The sequence below is a fragment of the Seriola aureovittata genome, chromosome 15, assembly GCF_021018895.1.
Source record: "Seriola aureovittata isolate HTS-2021-v1 ecotype China chromosome 15, ASM2101889v1, whole genome shotgun sequence".
Lineage (NCBI taxonomy): Eukaryota > Metazoa > Chordata > Actinopteri > Carangiformes > Carangidae > Seriola > Seriola aureovittata.
Genome location: NC_079378.1, coordinates 15,270,199 through 15,294,435, shown reverse-complemented (window position 1 = coordinate 15,294,435; position 24,237 = coordinate 15,270,199). Strand labels below are relative to the sequence as shown.

At 37.5% G+C, this 24,237-nt stretch overlaps 2 protein-coding genes across 4 annotated transcripts; one reads left to right on the top strand and one right to left on the bottom strand.

Moving 5' to 3' along the window:
• Positions 1–322: 322 nt before the first annotated feature.
• Positions 323–15,770, top strand: LOC130182572 (mucin-2). Of its 3 annotated transcripts, none has more exons than XM_056397592.1 (30): positions 323–417; positions 1,808–1,878; positions 2,712–2,789; positions 4,053–4,123; positions 4,231–5,201; positions 6,258–6,288; positions 6,374–6,411; positions 6,494–6,624; positions 6,708–6,786; positions 7,020–7,078; positions 7,580–7,621; positions 7,719–7,786; positions 7,919–7,962; positions 8,069–8,108; positions 8,360–8,394; positions 8,494–8,621; positions 8,752–8,869; positions 9,075–9,283; positions 9,377–9,581; positions 9,977–10,133; positions 10,468–10,632; positions 10,858–10,980; positions 11,100–11,145; positions 11,260–11,363; positions 11,508–11,632; positions 11,884–12,255; positions 12,365–12,648; positions 13,628–13,729; positions 13,935–14,078; positions 14,460–15,770. In XM_056397592.1, the coding sequence occupies exons 1-30, from the start codon at positions 359–361 to the stop codon at positions 14,552–14,554; spliced, it is 4,194 nt and encodes a 1,397-aa protein (XP_056253567.1). In that variant the 5' UTR covers positions 323–358; the 3' UTR covers positions 14,555–15,770. The 3 variants fall into 3 exon arrangements, with proteins under 3 accessions (XP_056253567.1, XP_056253565.1, XP_056253564.1); XM_056397590.1 differs by lacking the exon at positions 323–417 and adding an exon at positions 425–583 and having other exon boundaries at positions 9,380–9,581; XM_056397589.1 differs by lacking the exon at positions 323–417 and adding an exon at positions 425–583.
• Positions 14,732–23,876, bottom strand: sms (spermine synthase). The gene is made up of 11 exons (XM_056397593.1): positions 23,708–23,876; positions 22,347–22,467; positions 20,267–20,354; positions 20,028–20,092; positions 19,742–19,917; positions 19,326–19,480; positions 19,090–19,179; positions 18,510–18,624; positions 17,939–18,018; positions 17,216–17,331; positions 14,732–17,064 (listed from the first exon to the last, which is right to left on the bottom strand). The coding sequence occupies exons 1-11, from the start codon at positions 23,751–23,753 to the stop codon at positions 17,034–17,036; spliced, it is 1,083 nt and encodes a 360-aa protein (XP_056253568.1). The 5' UTR covers positions 23,754–23,876; the 3' UTR covers positions 14,732–17,033.
• Between the last annotated feature and the right edge of the window lie 361 nt (positions 23,877–24,237).

The window sequence follows — 24,237 nt, the reverse complement described above, 5'->3', positions numbered from 1 at the left end:
TTCTTTGTTGTTTTTTTTTTAACTCTGTATTTCACCCTGGAAACTCTTGTCTACTGTCATGTCTATCAGTGAGAACATTCACAGGGTTAGGACACACCCTGAGGCATACCTTTTCTGCCAAACACAAATAGAAAAAGATCAATCTCCTCCCTCTAAAATCCTACTCCACAGGGAAATTAGTAGTGCAAACTCACATTTTATGATGACAGTAGAGCACAGTAAGCCTTTTCTGATCTGGTGTAAAATCAAGCCATTTTCTGTTCAGCAGGTGAACAATTGCTTGATGTAAAGTGGAAGTACGTGACGTCCACGTGTACAGGCTGACGTTTCAGGGGTGTGCCACAGGTGTCAGCTATTAATGCTGCATGACAAAGTCACAGTGAACTTACACTGCAGTCTGCCAGCAACAATAGCCAGGTTTGTGTCTATTAAGAGAAGGAAATGTTGATTTAATGTTTGTGGTTTGACTTTGTTTTCAAATCTGGATTTTACCCTTGGGAAGTTCTGCTTCATGGAAAATGAAGATAAAGTCAGTCCGTTCTGGGGGATCTTCATGCTGGCACATGTTCTCACCCTCCGTCAGGTAAAGGTGATGGTGTTGATGTGTCTCCTTTTTCTTGATCTGGATGAACAGTTCACCTCCAGTTCAGATTTGATTCAGGATTATTCACCAAGCTAGTTTATTTAGATACACATCTTAATCAATTTTGAACATTTTTAACCTCTAAACTATTTTCAAATCACTTCACACATGACTGTTTACCTTTTTGTCACATGGTCTTACTTTCTGTTTTTCTTTCAGTGAATTTTGACTGTGTTTGAGAATGTTGTGTTTGATTTGATTTGTCAAGTGTTAACTGAAGTTACTGATAAAATTTCTACAAACATAAAAGAGGATGCACCTGATCACGTGATGATAATGATTTTATCCGTTTCTCTACATCCATACTGAAACAAGACATCTGGATTTGTTGAGAAAGGCAATGCTGTATATAACTTGTTCTTAACCTGTCAGGAGTTGACTTCAGCTGTTGTTTGATTAGCTGTTTGCAAAGTTTCCCCCTCCCTGACTTGTGCTTTTTATTCTTATCCACTCTTCTTTTTCTTTCCCTGTCACGATGAGGTCATTCCTATATATATATATATATATATATATATATACACACATAAACAAACACACACACACATAAACAATGTAATTTATAGAGTTATAAATGCAAATCTACTGCTGCCATGGAACTGTTTTGGTACTTCTTTTTAATCTATTGCATGACAACAGCACAGCTTCAGAACAGATGTAAACACCTCTGAAAACCTCAGGTCCAAGCAAACATTCACCATTCCTTCATGGAAACCCATATGTGTGTCTATAGAGTACAGCATGTACTACTCTATATATTAGTGTTTGCAGTTCCCAAAAGCTGTGATAAAGGTTATGTGTTTGTTCTGTTATTTTGTAATCTGATTTTACTCTGAACTTCACTTACTGCATACAAGTGTTTGATCTGGCATTATTCATTTCTTCAGGGTATTAAATACAAAAAGATAGAACAAAAAGAACAAAAGAAAAACACTTATCACCTATAATGACAGGAAAGGCCTTCAGCATTCATCAAACATAAGGGTGTGATAGGTAGAGGTGTTCCTCAAGTTTTTCCTATGACTCACTCTGACTTTTTTCTTCTACAACAATAGGTATAAAAAGATCCAAATGCCGCCACAATGAAGCTTAGCCAGACATTTCCATGTCATACAGGGCAATACAACACAAATTAGGGTTTAAATGATTTTATTTGTTACATTACAGAATGAAGAAGCCAGGCTCCCATGGCAGACATCTACACTGGTTGCAGATGCTACTGTTCACCTTACTTGCAGGTAAGTTCTCACATCAGCTATGACAGCTGAAGTTAAAAAAAAAAGTTGTTTGCAGACAATGGAGCAGAGGCGTCTGTCAGCTGGTCACCTTATCTGGACCAACAACTCTGCACCTCTATTTATAAACTGCAGTGTCTGACATGTCTAAGACGTGAGCTATTCAGCCATGTAACACACACACACACACACACACACACACACACACACACACACACAGTTGAATTCCTAACTAATTTATACCATAACTTGTTATTCTTGTTTGTTTCCTAATCACACAAAACTTCACAATGCTCTAGCTTCTGTCTGGGAGAAGGTGGAAAACATGAACCGAAACGAACTAAGAAAATTAGAGTGTATGTCACATATACCTCAGATTCTCAACCATTTTTAGGGAACTAAAAATCTTGTGTGATTGTGTGCAAGAGTGTAGCAGTAAATCCAGATGGAAAATATAAAAATTATCCTATATTTTTAGATTAGTTATTCATTTTATAAATTCATTCATATATTTAATAGTTTGTTTTCTTTATTTCTTTACTTATTATTATTATTATTAACTAATAATGTACAGTATAAGTCTTTCAAATCTCCCACAGACCTATATGCATATCAGTCAGTCCCATGTGGATTTGAAATACAAGATTAAAAAATTTGAATGTGTACACTGAATCTGATCCAAAACAATGCGCAAAAACATTGTCATGATGTCCAGTGTCTACCATCCAGTATTATGGCTCTGGGTCACAATAATCGCCATGAAACTGAGATAATGAAGTTGTAGTTTGAATGTCATTTGTTCTGTGCAGACTCATGACAACTGTTTCTCCCATCAGGTCAAGCTTACTGTGAGGAGACCTCCGCTGCTCCCACTTCACTTCTCCCCCTTCCCACAATAACTGCACAGACCTCAGGTAAACAGAATCAGCTCACTCCCTGCCACATCAGTTGAAACATCTGTAAATAACAAAAAAAAAAAAAAAAAATGTCTGTTTCAGCAGCTGACAAACTCTTTTTTTTCATCCTCACACTGGTGTCTCCAATTTGTTATAGTGCATCACTAGTTGAAAATGAAAACCAGTCCAAACCTTTCCCATCTGTTCTGAATTAGAATTATTAATTACTGATTAAGACTAATGACAGGATCCAAAATATATTCAATTTAATTAAATTTCAATTCAGTTTTATTTGTGTAGTGCAAAATAATCATAACATACATTATCTCAAGGCACTGTAAGATCAAGACCTTACAATAAATAAAATAAAGACCATCCAAAATATGTGACAGAGTAGAGTTATCACTGTCGGTCTCAGTGATGTAGAATATAGGAACAATTGTGGCGAAGTAATCAGATAAAACAGTTTGACATTTTAAATATGTGTAATTGCTTCTTTCCTGAGAGTTAGATGACAAGATTGATATCACTCTCTCCTCTGTATGTTAAATATGTAGCTACAGCCAGAATCCTGTTAGCTTAGCTTAGCATAAAGGCAGAGGGAAACAGTTAGCAGGGCTTTATCCCAAGGTAATGAAATCTGCTTAAGAGCACATGTATCTCTTTTGTTTAATCTGTGGAATGCTAGTTGTTCTGATTCTCCTTGCCTTGAGCGTTTATGCTAAGCTAAGATAACTGGTTGCTGGCTGTAGCAACATATTTGTTCTATACAAATGACAGTGTTATGGACCTTCTTATCTAATTCCCGGTAAGAAAGCAAATAAGTGTACCAAAATGTTTAACTGACTACCAGATAAAAGTAGTGGTGCTACTACCACTGTAAAGTCCAGCATTCAAAATTTTACTTCAGTAAAAGTAATGATGTATTTAGCAAAAAATGATGAACCATCAAAGTAAAACTACAGAGGCACAACGATACATATGAGATGAGTCCTCATTCTGTATAAAAATACATTGTGAAGTGGCCTGTGAAAACAGTCGTATAATTTCTTCAGTGGTTCTGGGATGTGGATAATGTGGGTAATGTCATCTGGGTTATTTCTACTAGTGTTGAAAGATTACAAATTTATAACAGACGATTTGCATCATGTTTGCCAGACACACAGTCTAAAAATGTTCTTGTTGGCTGCATTATGAGCCACCAAGGGCCCTGTAATTTTTGACCTTTCTTTTAATGAAATCCTTCCCCCCTTTATGTTTTGTCCTTCTTTCTTACTGCAGCACACTACTTTCTCAACATCGCGGTGGATGTCACTGGATCGAATAAGGAAGAGTCAGAGATTAAGGACTGGGTATGTTGGGAAATGCTTAGACAAGTTGCTTATTAAAGTACTGAATTTATGATGTGTGTATCCTGTAATTAAATGTAATGAGCATCTTCTGTTTTTGTTCTTTTCAGCTTGGCCAAGTGTTTCAAAACAAGCTTGAGAACTGTATTTCCCCAACCCATGAAGAAACAACTACTTCTCAACAAACAACATCTGCAAGCACTGCAAATGAGACAACACTCAACACAACTACAGCAACAATATCAACAACACTAGAAATCAACAACACTACAGCTACAACATTCAACAGCAACAACACAACTACAGCTACATCGACAATGTTAAATTTCAACACAAGTACAGCTACATTAACAACGTCAAATATCAACACAACTACAGCTACATCAACAATGCTAAATATCAACACAACTACAGCTACATCAACAACGTCAAATATCAACACAACTACAGCTACATCAACAACACTAGAAATCAACAACACTACAGCTACAACATTCAACAGCAACAACACAACTACAGCTACATCAGCAATGCTAAATATCAACACAACTACAGCTACAACACCAACAACTTTAACAAGGAGCATCACAACTACAACACCAACAACTTTAACGAGGAGCATTACAACTACAACAACAACTACAGCTACAACACCAACAACTTTAACAAGGAGCATCACAACCACAACACCAACAACTTTAACAAGGAGCATCACAACTACAACACCAACAACGTTAACGAGGAGCATCACAACTACAACAACAACTACAGCTACAACACCAACAACGTTAAGGAGCATCACAACTACAGCTACAACACCAACAACGTTAAGGAGCATCACAACTACAGCTACAACACCAACAACGTTAAAAAGGAGCGACACAACCACAGCTAGAGCAGATCTTTCCACAACAGCGGCTCTGACGCCGATCAACAGCCCGACAGCTTTCTTACCTGACACCAGCCCGGTCAAACAGGTGCCTGATGGTGGAGGCGATGATCGACAATCGACTAAAACAAATTCAAATCAGTTAACCCAGCGGGTAGCTCGAGAAATTAGTGGCAGTGCGACACAAACCAGGTATCACTGCAAACATTTCTTTAAAAAAAAAACGAATGAATGAATAAATGAGTAAAGTTACCAACATTTTCACAGGTGTCCCAGAGATGGATATCCCACCAGAGATAAAGTATTGAGCAAAATATCTGTGCAGCACCTTCTGCTGTGTCATTTTAGTTGTGCTGTTGTCATAGTGAACTGTCTCTTAGTAACTCCATACTGTAGGAACACATTTTACCTTTACCTTGTGACTTGTATAATACTGTTGCTAAGAAGCCGACACTTTGTGTTTTCTGAACAGCGACCCCAGTGGCCATGAGTTGCAATTACAAAATGATGGCACATTGAAATTTCCTTTGGATCCTCTTGAGACACACAATTCTTGCTTTATATTTGTTATAAAACCATTCAAAAGCTTTTTTGACATGCAGAAATATAGAATACCAGTAGCATAAGTAGAGAAGAGGCATTTCAGTTAAATACAACTATATCTGGCTTAAAGGAGCTATTTGTAAGTTTGACTAATGCTACATAGCCAACGTTAGCATTAACAGCTGTTTACTTACCAATCTAGAAGAAACTTTGAAGCTCACTATGAAAAAACGTCTTTCCTTTACTCTCCAAGAGGTGTCTTCAGCAGTGAAAAGAAACCCTCTTGTTTTGCTTCATTGTGGATCAGTTTTCCTCTATATAAGTTAGCATGCTAACCAGCTAGCTCTGGTCTGGCCGGACCATCTGGTCACTTTAAGATACTGAGTCACTATAGCGTCCAGTCTGCCCTGAAGAAGTAGTTCCTTAGAAGACATATTATAACCTCTTGTGTTGTAAATGTAACACTGGCAAAACTGGTCAGTAAACAGCTGTTAATGTTGGCTAGCGATAGCAATACTTTCAAATAGCTCTTTTAAGTTTTCAGTCACCATAAGCTACTGGTCATACCAGACCAAGTAAAGCTGTAGCAAAAAATATCCAAGTGTATTAAATTAAGCAAGAGTGTGTTTTATTGCTGATGAATTCAACTTTTAATTTGCTTTTAATAAATCTCGCTATTCATGAACATCTCCATTTATTTTTCAGCGGGCCTGGTAACACAACTGGTCTATTTCAAGTAAGTTAACATTTAAATGCATCCGGTGGTTAGATTGTTTGAATAGAAGGATCATCTGAATAAAGATTGATTTATGTTTTAACAGGGACTTGAACTTTCATGCGACAGGAAGACTGCAATACAGTAAGTAAATAGCACACGTCTTTAAATGACTGAAATGAGTGGAAAGCATCTATTTGTTGGTAACAATGACCCTATACTTTAGAAAGACAAATTGCTCTGTGATGCTGCAGCTGAGGAAGAGAGTACATCCATGTTGCATCCTCCGTACTCTTTGTGCAGCTAGTAAAACTTCCCCTGACATCCACGTGGTGGGTAGAAGAATAGATAGAACAGGTGAGTCCTGAATACTTTGAAATACACAATTAGCTACCTAACAAGTTCCCATAATGCAATTATCCCTCTGTGTCATTGAGCAGGTCTGCTATTCAGTGAGTGCAATAGCAATCCACATGGGATAAACAGTTGCATTTATAGAGGTCCGGCCGGTGCATCATGGTAAGACGTTTGGTATTTATGATGTTCTTTTTTTTCAACTTCCCAACTTATTCATTAAAATAACAACAAAACAAGAATCACTAGAGCATTTTTGTTTTTTGTTTTTTTCTTGAGCAACATTTATGAACTGATCTTAAAGGTATACAACAACACCTTTTCATTTTTGTGACATTTCATAAGGATGTTGGGAGTTACACACAAAATATTTATGGAATGTGGTTGTCTTTCAACAGTGAAGAGTCTGGGGCGGCATATGTGGAAGGTGGAAGCAACTCAACGAACTGTGGCCCAGGTGAGCTCTAAATGTTTAAACATCTTCAAACCACACAAAGTAAAGAAAATATTCAACTCTTTAATTTTTTTTTTACCACATGTTAATGTGTTTCAGCCTGAATTACAAATTGACCAAATTTGGATTTTTGTCACTGATCTACACACAATAACCCAAAATGTCAAAGGAGAGTTTGGAGAAGTTTTGCACATTTCTTACAGATAAAAAATAGTAACAGGTTTTGAGTAAATACTTATTCACCCCCTTCTCCCTTAAAGCATATCCATATAATTGTCCAAAACATGTTAACCTGAGGCCACACATGCCATTGTTGGAGGTCTCAAAACTGTAAATTTGACCTCAGTCAAATTTAAAATAATGTTGTAATGCAGGAATATATGATTGAATAAGATGAGTTAAATGTTCCACGAAGAACTTGAAATTAAGACAGTCTTTTTTTAATGTAAAACTTTGGCTCTGTTCACACTGACAATAAACCAAAATGATTTGACTTTGTTTCAGATCCGAAGAAGTGCAACTGCTCTGCTTATTGCAGTAGAACTGGTTAGTGTTTAATCAACTAACAAAAGTATCAGATTATTATCTAGACCGATATAGTCTGAAAGCCTTTCATAAGTTACTTTTGTTTCTTTGTTTTTAGATGCATACTACACTTTTAAAATGTCAATACAAGATCCCAACATCAACATTTCATATGTCTTGTCCTTGGTAAGTTCTTGTGCACACACACAAAATATGCATATACTGTATACATACGTTTATGATTTTGTATTTCTCTTTATCCATTGTGCATCAATTAATTCTTGTAGCATCATAATATGATATCTCGAATCTCTACAGATTTCTAAACTAAAACAAGCACCGCCTTGCTCTCCAAGCACAGAGTGAGTTTTATCATTCTTCAAGCATATGCAAATCAAATTATATTTGAATTAATAGGCTAAACTAAAATTGAAAACAATTCACAATCTTTGTAATGTTGCTTCGCAGTTCTTCATGTCCATTGTCCATCATTGCAACAGAATACAAGGTAATCAGCCGCCAAAGCATAATCATACTAACTAAACAAGCCATTCCAAAAATAAGTGCAAGTGCAACTTTATGGCACTTGATCACTTTTTATCTTTTTGTCACAGTCCGCGGGGCTTTTTCTTATCTTTTATTGCACAGAAGTACATTTTGTATACAAAGCATAAAAAACACTTTGTCATACATATTTTGATGTGTTACTTTAACATAATCACTTGAGATAGTTTGACTAAAATGGACATTTCTACTCAGGATTCCCACGTGTTCTGTGGAAACACAGCAACAAAGTGAGTCTAATCATATTAAATCAGAGCATTTCTATGCACTGATACATCTTAAACATTTAAACAGGGATTGAAATCTGTGCTCTTATTTTCTAATTCTAGTCTTGAAAGCTGCAGAGTGATTTTGGGCTTCGCCCATGAGGTTCCTATCTGCAATCTGTCGGCACTTGTGACAAAAGTGTTTCAGTCTATTGAACAGATCAAGTTTGATGGACTGGTGACTCGAGCCGGTGTGTATATTAACCACAGAGAAACAAGTCGAGTCAACATCGGTTCACATAGTCAAAAATAAATAAATAAATAACTGTAGGTATGTCTTGTGAAACTTCTCATTTGTGTTTCATCTGAAATGTCATACAGCAATATGCGGAAATTCAGGCGGCGACAATCCATTGGCATCCCAGTTCAAATGGGTTAAATTGAACCTTAACCCTGCTATGTTTTGTATGGCAATAGAAACGTCTAACATCCTCACCTGGTTTGTATGATCTTCTTACCACCCTATCTTCTTCACTAACTTAACTCCATCTTTACAAACTCAGTGACCATGATAGTAACTGATTTCAGGCCTGTTTGTATTGTAGTCGATCAAAATGTGACACCTGATAAAATATTCCCACAAATATATTCCTACGAATATTTTTCTCCCTAAGATGTTAATTTGTCCTTTTTTTTCTTTATAGTCAAACTGGAATAAATGTGGCTGCAGAGCTTTTAGAGCAATGTGTTCAGGAGCCGTTTACGACACCCAGCCCAAATGTGACAACCACACAACCCAACACCACCACCTCGTCTGTAAATGTTACTTCATCCCCACTGAACACGACAGCTGAGCCCCTCAACGCCACCACCACTGCTGCTAATGTCACAGTAACAGCAACTACTGAAGCAGGTTTGTTATCACCTCAGCACTATGTCCAGCTCTGTTGCAGCATTTACATCATTTCAGCATGGTTACAGTTCCCCTTTTGCATTTTGTTGCCAGCAGCTGAAAGCCAAGCCAACTCTCTCCTAGCGATGACCAGAGACGTGTCCTCGCTGAATTCCAGCCAGGTGGATGAGCTGGTGTCTCAGCTGGAGGATCTTTTGGCTGGCCCGACCGTCAGCCTGGCTCTGGGAAACACCTCCGTCCACATTGTCAGTAATCTGCTGGGTGCGTCTGCTGAGACGCTGGCCGACTCCTCCAACAGGTTACACATTCATTTATTTGATGTTCTCAAACATATTGTGTACTCTTATAGCAATTAGATGCTACAACTCAAGGGGTTCGTTGCAGACTGCTCAGCAAGGGCATTAACATAATAGCTGTGATTGGAGCATAAATGTTCTCCACATCCCATTGCTACACAAAGAATTTCCCATTAGTTTGTTTGTTATTCATATGTTCACACATGAGTTTTATGTAGTGTTTAATGCTGAAATTTTATGATGATTAACTGTCTCTGTGAATTCATTGCCTACTTAATTTCACCACAAAATAGCGTTTGGATTTAGGGTTGGGAACCAGCAGTATGACTGAAGTGGCTCAGTGAATATAAGAAGTATTGCTATTGTGCACGATACCAATGAATTTCTATTTCATCAGGATTATACAGATTGTTGATACAGTGGGGTTGAAGCTGGTCCTTGAAGAACAGGCTGAGACCCTCTTGTCCCCAGCTGTGGCTTTGTCTGTGAAACCAGCAGATGGAAGGAACTTTCAGGAAACATTTTTTTCTATCTCTGATCCCAATAATGTACAGGTATGGCATGAAAGTTTTAGTTTATAATACCTGTAAAGGTATTTTATAGGTCATACATCATAACAATTTTTTATTCTGAGTGGTAGCCAGTCGGACACTGGTTACTATTTACCAGCTATTTTTCCGCAGATGTTTTAGAATCGTACATACAAGGTTTGGAAGACTAAAAATTGGACCAACTGGATTACATTTAGTTTTGTACATGTAACACCTTTTTGAAGAAGAAATGAGTTGAGCTACTGCAGCTCAGTTATTCCAAATAGTGACTTCTGACAAACTGAAAATAAGGAGTGGTATCAGTGCTCTCCAGGTCCATGTTCCATGTGTGTTGCAGGTCCGTGGGGATCCCAGGCTGAGAAGGAGTGTGAGAGAAGACTCCTCCATCCCTCAGGGCTCCATCAGGCTGCCCCCCTCTCTCACCCAGGACTTAACCTCTGAGGAACAGCAGCTGGCCTCCCGAGTCCAGTTCAATTTCTACCAGAAGAACACAGTGTTCCAGGTCTATACATTCAACCAGCGTCCCGTTCAGAATGGGATATGGATATCATTAGCTAAGGAGAAACAGAATGCAGTGAATACGACACAGAAATTTGTTATTGTGTCTGTGTTTTCAATTTCATATCATTGATTCAGTGTTTTAAAGGAAAGTGATGGGCTACATTTCAAATTACATATTGGAGCACTGCCTTCTGATAACTTGTGTTGTCTCTATATGGCCATGCAGGACAGATCCATAGGACAACGCAAACTTAATAGTGGGATCCTGGGAGCGAGTGTGGCCAACCTGTCAATCAAAGGACTGACGGACGATGTTGTAATTCACTTGAGGAACACAGAGCCCATTCCAGTGAGTCCATTTTCAAACACTGTCACGCTCAACAGAGACAAAAAAAGCGTGATGTCCAATTAGGTCTAATTAGAGATTGTAAACTGATACAAGCTCTTATGCCTTCTCTCAAACTACAGGCTAATTTTGTGGCTACATGTGTTTTCTGGGACTTTACATTGAATAGTAAGTTGTTGGTTTTTTTTTTTTGTTTGTTTTTTTTTATTATTATTGTTATTGTTAACAATGTTTATCACATTAGACAAAGCTGAAAATATGCTTAATGTTTTCTGCTGACAGATGAGTCAGGTGGTTGGAATCCCAAGGGCTGTTCTGTCCAAAAGAGCACAGACAATGAAACAGTTTGTGGCTGCAACCATTTAACCAGTTTTGCTATCCTGCTGGTAAGAAAATGATCGGTTTTCTCATTTTTCTCATGCATCTTTTTGATGATAATTCATCAATTGAATCCTAACCACTTCCATTCTGCTATAACTTCTCAGTGTTTTTTTTTGTTTGTTTTTTTTCCTCTCTGTGTTTTCTTGCAGGACCTCTCCAGACAGCCTGTAACCAGCCGTGTCCAGGCCACCATCCTGACTTTTATCACATATATTGGCTGTGGAATCTCTGCCATCTTCCTGTCTATCACCCTCCTCACCTACTTGGCCTTTGGGTGAGTATTAATTGCACAACATAAGATAAGTTGCACACATCCAATATATAATAATCACTATTGAAGTGAAGTGTCTTTCTTGATTCTACCACTAGGAGGCCACCAAAGTTGAAACACCTTTGTTTCTGGCTTTATTGTGATAGAGTTATAGTATTTTTAAAAACTCATTTATGGTTTAAAGTGAATGCAGATATTTTTTCACAGCACTTTTTTTATGATGATATTTCCTGCAAACCATTTGAACCCTGCAGGAAGTTGCGTAAGGACATCCCATCCAAAATCCTGATCCAGTTGTGCCTGGCTCTGCTAATGCTGAACCTGGTCTTCCTGGTGGATGCTTGGCTGGCGCTCTACCCGGAAGCTGTGGGCCTCTGCATCTCCACTGCTTGGTTCCTTCACTACTTTCTATTGGTTGCCTTCACCTGGATGGGACTTGAGGCCGTTCACATGTACCTGGCCCTCGTGAAAGTCTTCAACAGCTACATATCACGCTACATGCTGAAGTTCTCACTGGTAGGCTGGGGCGTCCCGATGATTGTGGTCATTATAGTCATTGCGATTGACAAGGATAACTACGGTCTTATATCCTATGGAAAGTTTCCTGATGGCACTAGTGATGACTTGTGAGTTTTTTTTTCTCAAATGCTTTATTTGCAGTTTCATGCAAAATACTCATTTCATACTCATACAAATACTAAGAAAAAAAACTAACCCTTTAATTGTCTCCCACAGCTGCTGGCTGAAAAATGACATTGCCTTCTATGTGGCTGTGGTGGCCTATTTCTGCGTCGTCTTTCTCTTCAACTTCATCATGTTCATTGTGGTGCTGGTCCAGCTGTGTCGGATAAAGAGGCAGAACCCTCACAATATGCAGCACCGCAGCATACTTCAGGATGTGCGCAGTGTGGCGGGGATAACCCTCCTCCTGGGCCTCACTTGGGGCTTTGCCTTTTTTGCCTGGGGACCCGTTAACCTGCCCTTCATGTACCTCTTTGCCATCTTTAACTCATTGCAAGGTCAGCCGGTTTTGTTATTTTTTGTTGTTTTGGTTTCAGGATGGATTCAAATTGGAAATTTTTATTTGTATACACTAAAATCACTGAGTAAAAAATGTTTGCATCAATATACTGTAGCACTGACTTTACCTGGGACCCATTGGTAAAAAAAAAAATACACCAAAAAAGAAGAGTTGTTTTGATGTGTTGGTGTTATTTTTTATATTACTATTGGGTTATTAACCCAGATTTATGGTATGGTGGCAAACTGCTATAATCTAGTCTAGCTCTGTATAAACATACATGTTACTATGTCATGTCATGTCATTGCTTAAATCTGGGAACATGGAAACATCAAGTCAGACAGGGCAAAAATCCCAGTCAGACATGCCAACATTTTAACCAGATTATTTTAAGAAGTTGTGAGTACAACTTACAGGGAAGTACAGTAGATGTTGGCCTGTAAACTAATTAATGTTTACAAAGGACAGTTATGGTAATAATTTTCCCATTTGCCTTTATTTTGTATTACAAATAGGTGATATGTCTTTTTACAGATGTGATCTCATTCTCTAATTAACCTGATGAGTACAATGTTATAATTATGGATAGGAATGATGGCCAAAACTACTAAATAACAAGAAGTTATTTAGTAACTTCTTACTAAATAAGAAGACTAAGCCTTTAATAATGTTTCAGTCTTGTAGAACTGTAAGACTCCCAGTTATAAACACTGCTAAAGTTGTGTGGTAATCAGCAGCAGCAGTCCACAAAAAAAGACGACTCACATTTAGCACCTGGATGGTTAAAATAATTAGACATCTAACAGACCCCTTAATGAAAACTGTGAAATAATCTAATACACATCTAGCGGACAAACTCTTCCGGTCTATGTCTTGTACCCGTAAGTCCAAACTAATGACATTGTACACTGTACACTTTTGCCACACTGTAAAAGGTTTGGTGTGGTATTTATAAAATGCTGTTTCTGTTTTTTGAGGTTTCTTTATATTCGTGTTCCACTGTGCGGCGAAGGAGAATGTGAGAAGGCAATGGAGGATCCACCTGTGCTGTGGCACAATGAGACTAGCAGAAAACTCAGGTTAGATATGTCCCCTTTACATTTCACAGCTCTACCAGTCTGGCCAGTCTAACCTTCATATTGTTGACATGCCTGTGCTCATCCGATTCCTTTGTTCCTTCAAAGTATTAGTTCCAAGGCCATTAGATGCATGAAGATGGTAATCAACTAACTCTCGGTGATTATATTACCTTTCACCTTTATCTCGGCGAATCTCTTTTCACAGAATGGAGTCGCACTGCAACACAGAAGACCGTGAAGAAGTCATCAGTGACCAGAGTAACATCTCTTCATTCCTCAAAGTCCAACAACTCATCCAGCTCTACTTCTTTTCTTGTCAGTGACTCCTCAGAACAGATTAATGGCATTGGTAAGTGAGAACAGTCTAGGCTCTTTATGTAACTCATGATAAATTTTGACGATTACTAAATCATATACTTAATATAAGTTTATAGGCTGGTCTTAGCAGCAGAGCTTTATTCCACTTGCCCAACTATGTAAAAACAAGTTTTATCTAATGCTGCTGCTCTTTGAATACATCTACTGTTACCTTGATTTGACATGTTTGGTTTCATGTATGAGTGCCCACAAGCTTAAAACTGTAAACAAGACAGTCAGTGGACTGCAGTATTATCATATAATAATCCAATATTGTCATATTACCACTTGCGTACAGGTTTACATGAGGTTATTATATAGTTTGCCACAAATTGTATCTATCAGAAATAATGACAGCAGTGCTGTGTTATAGGTAGTCCATTTGAAGACAGAGCAATCACAGCTGATGAGGACGCCAGTATGGATGTGATCCTCAACGAGATCAACAGGCAAAACAGAAACCAGTGAGCACCCTGATCTGAAAAGCACATAACAGACAACTGTTAAATGGCTCTTATTTTGAAATACGTGCACTGTATATAATGTAAATTAATAGAGAGTAATTTATGTATTATATGACAAAATGGGCAATGTAAAGCCTAAATTATGCATGGCAATTGATTTTTAAACACTTTTCTATACTCATACATTTAGACCATTCATACCAGCCTTTATTCCTTTGTACAGTGATGTTACCAATATAAGTCATATTCCAATGGTAAATTACATACATTGATGGTGACCCATGGAGAACAAGTCAACATCAGGACAAGCCAGCAGACTGGATCCAGTCTGGTCCAACACATGTTAGAGCAACACCATGATTAAGTAGTCCAAAAAAACCCAGCTTCTGTAAACACCCATAATGTGCAGGTAAATCTTACATCCACATCTCTAATGATAGATTTACAGTAAAAAATTGACAGAATTGATTTTTGCTGCAAAAGCACTGGTTGCTTCATTTGTGGATGAATGAAATTTGGCAGAAAAATGTGAAGTCCAGCTCAATAAAAACCTCAAGTTAAACAATATGTACTCATAGGTTTCATGTGGAACTTATAAAAAAATAATAATCATTTACATTCATGTTTAATCAATTTTTTTTTCCTATCATTTGTTTGTACCATAAAATGTCCTCTGAGCCCAAAGTGTGTTCTTGAAATTGTATTTTTTTTCTTGTGCCTGTCCAAAAACCCAGATATTTAATTTACTATAAGATGAGGCATAACTGGAAACGCTTCATATTTCAGTCAACTATTGGTAATTCTGCTTGAAAGCCACTTCATTTTCTGTTATCAACTAATCATTTCGGACACATTTTCAGAATACATGGGTTTCAAAATGTGCAATACATAACACAACCGTTTTCCACCATTTACACATACAGGCTGTCTTAAAGTATTCAAAGCGTGTCCTTGATTTTTATTGATGCTTTTCATTTCTTTTGGCAAAAAAAAAAAGTCGACATTTTTCCCCCAAAACATTTTAATTGTAGATGGTCACAAAGATTATCTCAAGTGGGACAGAACAGCATTTGGTGAAATTATATAGAATAAATAAATGTAATTGAGTCCCACAGGGTTGAGCGCGTGTAAACGTGCTGTGTACTGTATATGCAAGCTACATTCACCGTCCATTACATGCACCTAATACAGTCTTAAAAAAAAAAAAAAAAAACTTAAAATATCAGGAGAAAGCAAGGTGCTAATAAAACATGACATAAAAACAGCACAAGCACAGAGGTGGCATTAAAGTGGTGGAATTGTTTCCCTTTTAAAACATATTTGGACTTCAACACTTCAGTCTCTCTGGGCGTGATCACATTGCCTTGATACAACCTGAAAGAATCAAATCACATTTGAGCGGCAGTAACAAAAATAGAGCTTAAAAGCGACTCACTTAAGCTGGGCTGAGTCTATAGATTGGCCTATCACACGATTTGAGCTCATAACTCAAGAGAAAAGGAAAAAAAAAAAAACCTAAAGAAAACAAGAGAGAACACACACACTTGTTCTAAGATGAGTTACACCACATTATCAGTGTATCAAATCAGTGTTTCAACAACTAACAGTTCCTTCAGCATACATGCAAATGGACAATCCAAATCAAGTAACACAAATTAAATACAACTCATAAGTTGCAACAATGGTAAACAACGGTAAAACACAACCAACAAAGGAAGAAAGAGAAGGAAGATGAGGGTAGATGAGGGATCAATGGATAGGGGATAATAAAAATGTCATTGTACCCCTTAAGATGTGTTCAGACTGAATGCAAAGTGAATTTCCACCTCCATTTATTCACATCAACTTGACCGTGGAGTGTTTTGCAGTCCATGCTTATTATTCAGTCTACAATACAGATGTAGTCACTGATAATAGACATAGACTGCTGTGTGTGTGTGTGTGTGTGTGTGTGTGTGTGTGTGTGTGTGTGTACTGCTCAGACTTAAAAGCAGACGGATTTGACACTGCAGGAACTCTTTTTTTTTCTTTACAACTATTTCTCCGCCTCCGTTCCTTTTTTCAAAATTTTAAAGACCACATAACAATGCATTTATCCAAACTTTGTGGAGTATGCTAAAGTGTAGTACACAGAAGAACTATTATTAGACCGACGCGTTTCGGCTTGTGGCCTTCATTAGGGGCTTACACAAGCCGAAACGCATCGGTCTAATAAAAAAAACTTCTTCAGTAAACTTCAAGCAATGCTGGTGTTTTGACCTCTTTAGTCTTTTTTTCCATCTCAACGCACCTCGGAAGTAGGTGAGGTTGTGCCAGAAATCTCTACTTTGCTTCCAAACTTTGTGTTGACTGTAATTTTCATGTAAAGTTCAATCTGAGCACACCTTTTAAGGCTACAGCAGAAGAAGAAGAAGAAGAAAAAGAAGAAGAAGAGCATTCACATTCCAGCTGCTGAGGATTCAAGCACAGAAAACTGGAGGTCTCTACTTCTTCCATATGGTGTAGAAAACCCATCTGATACAGGACAATTAAGGATTGTACACAGCAAAATATGACAGCAAAAATGTACAGTATTATTTTGTCCCCGTTCAGGAATGTATAAATAAATGACAATTCAAAGGATGGAATTTTGTCCATCAAGTAATTAGAACTGATAAAAGGATACAGCTCCAAGTAGGAGGGCACACACACCACCTCTTTGGAGAAGTCCACGGGACATGAGAGCTTTCCCAGCTGTTCTTCATACTGACTCAGTGCCTCTGTCAGATTCACGCTGTTACCCTGACGACAAGTATCCGAAAAAAAAAAAGAAAAAAAGAAAATGTCACAAGACACACTGTCATGAGACATATTGTAGCTAGTGATGTTTTTCTTCCACCACAACTGTAAGTGTAAGTGGTGTGTTGCGATGCTCAGCCACAACAGAATGAAGTTGTGTTAAATGTTATCCAAGATATTCCTGTTTGACAATTTGAAACTGGATTTTATAATAAAAACCCATGACCATAAAGCTTAGAGCAAAGAAGAATTTCATCCCTCCCATTCAATAGCACTGCAATTTTCTCCTTGACAACAAGAGAAAATGACAACTTGTTTAACTGTGCTGTGCTGTGTTCCCTCCTTGGAATATTTCCTGCCCAAATAGCCTCTCACAGCAGGAAATATATGAAACAAGCAAAGTAAGATACTATGCCAAAGCTTTCAGTAAAAACAAGTGAGGACAGATGGGAGCATCCCTGGTATTTAATGGAGGTTGGGAAAAAGTTAAAAAGCATCTCTATCTGACCTATGCTTCATCTCAGTTAATGCCTACTGAGCTAATACTTGATTGATATATTAACAGTTTGCACTCATCATACTCAGCAGTTGCTAAAAGGACGAGACTCACCTGTGTGAAATATTTCCCAGCTGGATGCAGGACTTTTATTGACAGATCTAAGATGAGACGCAGGAACTCCCATGTCGAGTCTTCAAAATCCAGTAAGACAGACACACATAGGTTAAACAATGACATCTCTGTACTGCATTTCTGTAACACCTCAGATCATGCAAATATAGAGTGGCTTCAGAAAGTATTCACACCTCTTCACTTTTTGCACACTTTATTGTCTCGTAGACTTATTCTTGTAAATAAATGTAAATTTTCAATGTAAAATTTGTAAATGTATTGTCATTTTTAAAATGTAGTAGTATAGTATAACGACCCTTAATCCAGTACTTTGTAGAGGCCCCTTTCTGGCAACAGATACACAAATCTTAAGTCTTCTTGGGTAAGTTTTTTTATTTTGTCATTATGGCTCACTGGGTGTAGACTGATGGGCAAAAATGGCAATTTAATCCACTTCAAATTAAACCTACAACACAATTAAGTGTGGAAAAAATGAATGGGTCTGAATAATTTCGGAAGCCCCTATACATATATAGTATAAGTACAAAGTATATATGTAAAAGACAGAAACCTTCTTCTGGCTCTGTGGATATTGGGACTGCAGTGAGGTCATTAATTACGTAGTCAAACATCCGTCCTTCCTGGACATACTTCTTCAGCACAGGGACACAGTCCTCGACTAGTATCTGTAAAGCAAGAGACAAGGAGAATTCACTCAATTTTCTTCTTAAGGTTCTTTCATTTTGTCATCAGTATCATGAAGCTTTCAACAGCCCGACTACTAACCTACTAATTATAACCTACCTACTAATCACTGGAAAAACAAATCATCATAACAGGATCTTGACATAGACACAGGAATTTATGATAAATTGACAAATAATAGAGAGGTATGGATATCCTTAATAGATCAGTGGAATCATTTTAATTTAATTATATTTAAATAATAGTTTTCTAGTGTTTCTAAAGCTTGTCATTCTATTCTAGATAAGTGATTATAATTTACACATTTTGTTGTACAACACAGCTCTGAGCACTTGAACTGTGCTCAAGGTTGGATAGAAAAGCCCAGAGTTAACAAATGCAGTTGCTAATCAGCTTCATGACACCAGTTATACAGGATCACCATTGAATATTTATTCAGCACTCACTTGGTAACAGTCTCCCTTCAGGTTGTCAAGGATATTGCCACAAGTCTTGCGCATGTGCGTTCTGCACCCGTCTATCACCTTCTGGTCAATGTAAGCACTTAGTTAAGGAAGCATCAATCAGGTGCAGATGTTCAATTATAAACACTGGTAAATTGCTGGGAAGGAAAACTACATTGCCTGAGGTAAAGTGGAAGTCACAATACAGGTGTAAAAAGAAAAGTTCCAGCAAAGGATATCTCCACCATGGTGATCATCTTTGGCTTTTGTTTGACCACCTCAGCAAGGATGCCTCCATCTCCTCCTCCTAGTATCAGCACCTCTTTTCCAGCATAATTCTCTTTTCCGCTACCTATGATGGCTTGGGTGTAGGCCAAATCACTCTCTGCCAGGTCTGCAAGTCAAATGATTCATTTAACAGAAGCTAACACAACAATCATCATTAAATTCATGAGGAATGTTTAATCAAGTACATTAAATTACACTTAAGTGTCACATTAACACCCTGTTTAAAGTGTACTTAATAAATGAAAATAATAAATAATATAATAAATTAATAAATAATATAATTTCAGATTTCAAATTTGCAAACTGACTGTAGCTTTTGTCTCAAAATGACAAATAAGCCATGTATTGTAGTGTTGTATACACTTACTAACATCTCCATTGAGTACTAGGATATTTCCAAACTGCTGTGAGTGCAATATTTTTATGTTTTGGTATGCAGAATCTTCTTCATACACCACCCGGTCAATGTCATACTCGATCAGTCTGCCGTCAGCTGTGGGCCAGTATCGGTCAACTTTTGCCCCTCGTACAATGGCTGGGAGCCTTAGGGGGGGAACAATACAATTAATCAATATTACTGCAATATGCAAGGTACATGAAATACAGCCATCACATTTCTATAACATGAACAAAGCCACAAACCAGATACCTACCTTTTAATCCTTGTTATATTGCCATTTAAGAGAACCTTTAGCTTCTTTTCCAGTGCATTTAAAAGCTGTGAAGAAACAGTTCACACATGCAAAACTTATTTAAGAATGAAAAGTTGTAAAAAACAAAAACAAAAACAAAACAAAAAAGTTATTACATCACCAGGCATACTTCTGTGTGCTTTGGCTTCTCAGTAAAAGATACTGTAGTTTTGTATTTTTTATTTTTTAAAATCACCTACATTGTCTAGTTGTGCAATGTTGTCATCTTCGTAACACTGCAGATCAATGGTGACCAACCCATGGGAGTGCACACGCAGAATAACAAGCCTGAGAAATGAAGAGAGACACAAAGCAATAAAGTGATAAGAATATTTAATTTTTACTCAACTGATACTTCACATAAAATCTACGTTTTGCTTTGAAGATGGCTGATGAAGGTTTGTTGTTTTCCTCCTTTGAAGAGAACTGAACGGTCTGAATTTTTCACAGTGGAAAGAATCAGTTCTCTACACCACTCCACCACAGTCTTATTTTCACTCACTGCTGCTGTGTCACATTATCAAACCTTTTCCAGACACAGTGTATTTAGCTTGAACATACAGAGCACTCAGATTAACAGCATACTACAAGAGGGGTGTGAGAGGTCCCTGTGGAAGTTTTGCTATTTTTCCCCATTGTGAAACCTTGTCACCACTGGAATCCCTGGAATGATAAATTTGAAACTATGAACTTTCAGATAACACGTGTTCTCTCTGTTTAACTAGGTATTTGTGGCCATATTCACAAAACATCCGAGGGCTGAGAGTAAACAACAGGGTGTAAGTTAGAAAAGTGCCAGTCCTAACCTTCAGTCTCCTAAATATTTTGGTCTAAGAGTAATTCACACAGAATTTTATCTCTAAAAGTAGTTCCTAAGCCTGAAGACCTAAAGACTCCTAAATCACTAAGACCTGCACAGTCACAAAAATGTGATGCAGGTAATGTGTCCCATCGTGTCAGCATTTTGTAAAAAAAAAAAAAAGAAAAAAAAAAGGGCACTTAAATATCATATGTCAGCCGTTTACTAAGGAATCAGTTGACTCACCAACAAATGGCAACAATCCAACAGCAACTGGATAACAGTTCACTGAGTGCACATCAAATAATCACCTACTGCAATAAATACATGAATAAAGGCGAATTCACAGTTATCACTGGATTATCTTGTAAAACTGGTGCTTTATGCAGAATCGTTACATCACAGTATGACAACTTGTTTTATCAGCTGGATAAAGTATCACATGCTGATGGTATTTGATGCCAGATACAATATATTTAACAAGTCAGTATTTTACTTTGTCTCATGTATGAAATGTGTGATGCAGTTTATAAAACATCTATCCATCTGTCTAAATGCACCTGGTATCTAAATGCAACTGTGTATTTCAGAAAATTTTATTTCACAATAACCATCACAGACCAGTCAAACCTGTCAAACACCAACCACTGAGGACTGAGATTAGTTTAGTAATTCTCTATGTTCCTTTCTGGAAACTCATCTCATCAGCCCTTAATAAGAAACTCTTAGTATAAGGAACTTTTAGTTGCCATTAGGACGACTCATACTGGTAAGAAAAGATCCTTTGTGAATACAGCCCCTTTGCATCCATAAGTATGACACCTTTAGTAAACTGTAAGACATGTAAAGCTAACCTAAGCTCTGACAGCAAACAGTCACTCTTTGTGAGAGTGAGACAGCTCTTGGTGAGTAAAGAGCTAATGCTAACGCCAGCTATGTAGCAATAGCCAAACACTTACAAATAGCTCCTGCTCCTCAGATTCATGATCTGCACCAACTTTGTAATGGATACGGCTAAGACAGCTACTTCAGTTTATCAGGACAAATGTGAGAAAAAAATCTGCAGCCTACCAGCAGATTTTGGAGAAATTTAATGTTTGAGTTAACAAGTCAGATTATGGTAAACTACTTTTACTTCTTTTCACAGTCATGCTGCTTTCTATAGTGTTGCAAAGTCTGAAAAAAATCCTGATTAGATCAGCAGTGTCAACCTGCAACTTCAGCGTTAGTTCTCTCATACATCTGAAAACTTCCTGCCACAATAGTATTCCACTTTCCACAGAAAGGTGATCTATTACTAAAGGAAAAAATTAAAAATAAAACACACGAAGAGCACATTTCATACTGAGATGTTTCTGGAAATGTTACCTACATCCCTTCAGTACCACCAAATAAAAAAGCAAAGCTTTAAACTGTAAAAAAATAAAATAAATAAAAACAATAAAAAAAAGCTGTGGTTTAAACCAAAATGTTGTTCTTACCGGCCATTCTTGCCAACAAAAGTAGCGAGGTATCCATGCCCATTTGTATCATGGACAGTCTCTGTCATTTCCTGCTCATGAAATATGGACAGCAGGCCAGGAACTGTCGAAGCAGAGTCAACTGGGAAGAGTAAAGATGGAAAAATTAAAAAATATTACTGCCTCTACTATACATTCTCTTCATCAGTGGTGGAAGAAATACTCAAATCCTTACATCCTCCAACTATTATATTTATTGCTGGGTAGCTTAATGTATTGTAAAAAATAAAAAGCACTGCATTTTATATGAGTAAATCTTAAACTGCAATGAAACTAGTCATTTCTGATGTCAAATAAATGTTGCATAAAAAACACAATATGAAGTAGAATAGCCTACAAGAAAGAATAGCAATAAATGGAAATACTCAAATACCTCACTTACTATGAACCACTGCTCTGCATATTAATGTAATAATATTTGTACATACATATATTTAATGACACCACATTATTGCCAAATAAGGTTTTGCCCAAGTTGGTCTCAATTAAAAAAAGTTATCATTGTTTACAGCTCCATACTCCATACTGCTCTAGAATAATAATGTAGATTTACTCCTCTACATTTATATAACAGCTACAGTTACTTTTCAGATTAAGATTTCACATACAAATTACATTATTAGGTTATATAATATGATGCATTATTGTAGATTAAACCACCCAACAGAATATGAAGCAGTTACCATCAACCTAACATAAACCAACTTGGTGCAACAGGGTGCCAAGATGTTAATGCACTGAGTGATATTTAACACCTCTTCCATCATTAACACAAGACATAAATGTAGTTCACTCTTTTTTAAAATATAGTCATATGTTTTATTGATGTTTAAATGAACACGTTTTAATGTTTTTAGACCGGTAGGTTAATACTGACTCGGCCAGAATAAAGTACAGCATTAAACTACAAAAATGGCCGAAAATGCGCCACTTCCTATGCGACAGGGATGAATTGAATGTAGCATTGAATGTACTTTATTCGCATTGTTAGCCAGAAAGGTTTCGAGCTGCTGTCCAGAGCAACGACACTGTACACACGATAAGTACATGTGTAACAACACACTTCCATGTAAAAGATATTCAAATCAAACATTTAACCATAACGATCAGCTTTCCACCCAAACGTGACAAAAAATGTGTATGTACATGCCACTATCAGCCATGTTTCATCCAAATCAATACAACAGTACTGTTTTGAAGGGCAATGACAGACTAGCAGGGTAACGTTAGCAAGCTAGCCAGCTAGCTAGCACGCAGCCCTGATGTAGTGACTGTAACCTGGATGCACTAACGGTAGCAGGGGCTCATCGCGCTCATCTTACCTGCCGTAGAGAGGCTGAAGTCGAGAGTGTAATGTCGCAGTGCCATGTCTGTGTGCAACCGATATCCATGCCTGGAATAGGCAGGCTGCGAATATTTATGTGCAGAGACAGAGGGAGGGCCCTGCTACCACTGCTGTTACCACTACCCACTACACTTGCCAAACCAGGCGTGGCTACTGTGCTGCTAAAGGCATATGCTGCGACTGAGAGCAGAGAGTATAGGATGAGTCGAGAGAGCAATCTTCCTTTAGGCACCGCCAAATCCAATGGGGGAAATATTGTTACAATATTTGCACATTTGTGTGGAGAGTTGTGAAACTGTATCTGAATCAGTGAATGTGTAGAAGAACCGCTACTCAGATTTGTGGATGTGTACATAAATCTGAATGTGCATTAGAAATACAGACGTGTAAACAAATCTGAAAACATGTACTCAAAATTTTTTTTTGTAAATAGGTTTATCAGTTAATCAGAATTTTAATTGTATAAGTGGAAAAACAGGTTCCATCTCAAATACACCTCTCACCTAA

What these genes read in the sequence shown, in the direction of transcription:
- LOC130182572 (XM_056397589.1), top strand. Translation starts at nt 519, where the DNA reads ATGAAGATAAAGTCAGTCCGTTCTGGGGGATCTTCATGCTGGCACATG. An exon ending in AGTCAGAGATTAAGGACTGG is followed by an intron (nt 4,124 to 4,230) that starts GTATGTTGGGAA and finishes TGTTCTTTTCAG; the next exon opens with CTTGGCCAAGTGTTTCAAAA. An exon ending in CTCAACGAACTGTGGCCCAG is followed by an intron (nt 7,079 to 7,579) that starts GTGAGCTCTAAA and finishes ACTTTGTTTCAG; the next exon opens with ATCCGAAGAAGTGCAACTGC.
- sms (XM_056397593.1), bottom strand. Translation starts at nt 23,753, where the DNA reads ATGGCACTGCGACATTACACTCTCGACTTCAGCCTCTCTACGGCAG. An exon ending in CTTCAGCCTCTCTACGGCAG is followed by an intron (nt 22,468 to 23,707) that starts GTAAGATGAGCG and finishes TACTCTTCCCAG; the next exon opens with TTGACTCTGCTTCGACAGTT. An exon ending in TGAAGGGAGACTGTTACCAA is followed by an intron (nt 18,625 to 19,089) that starts GTGAGTGCTGAA and finishes CTTGCTTTACAG; the next exon opens with ATACTAGTCGAGGACTGTGT.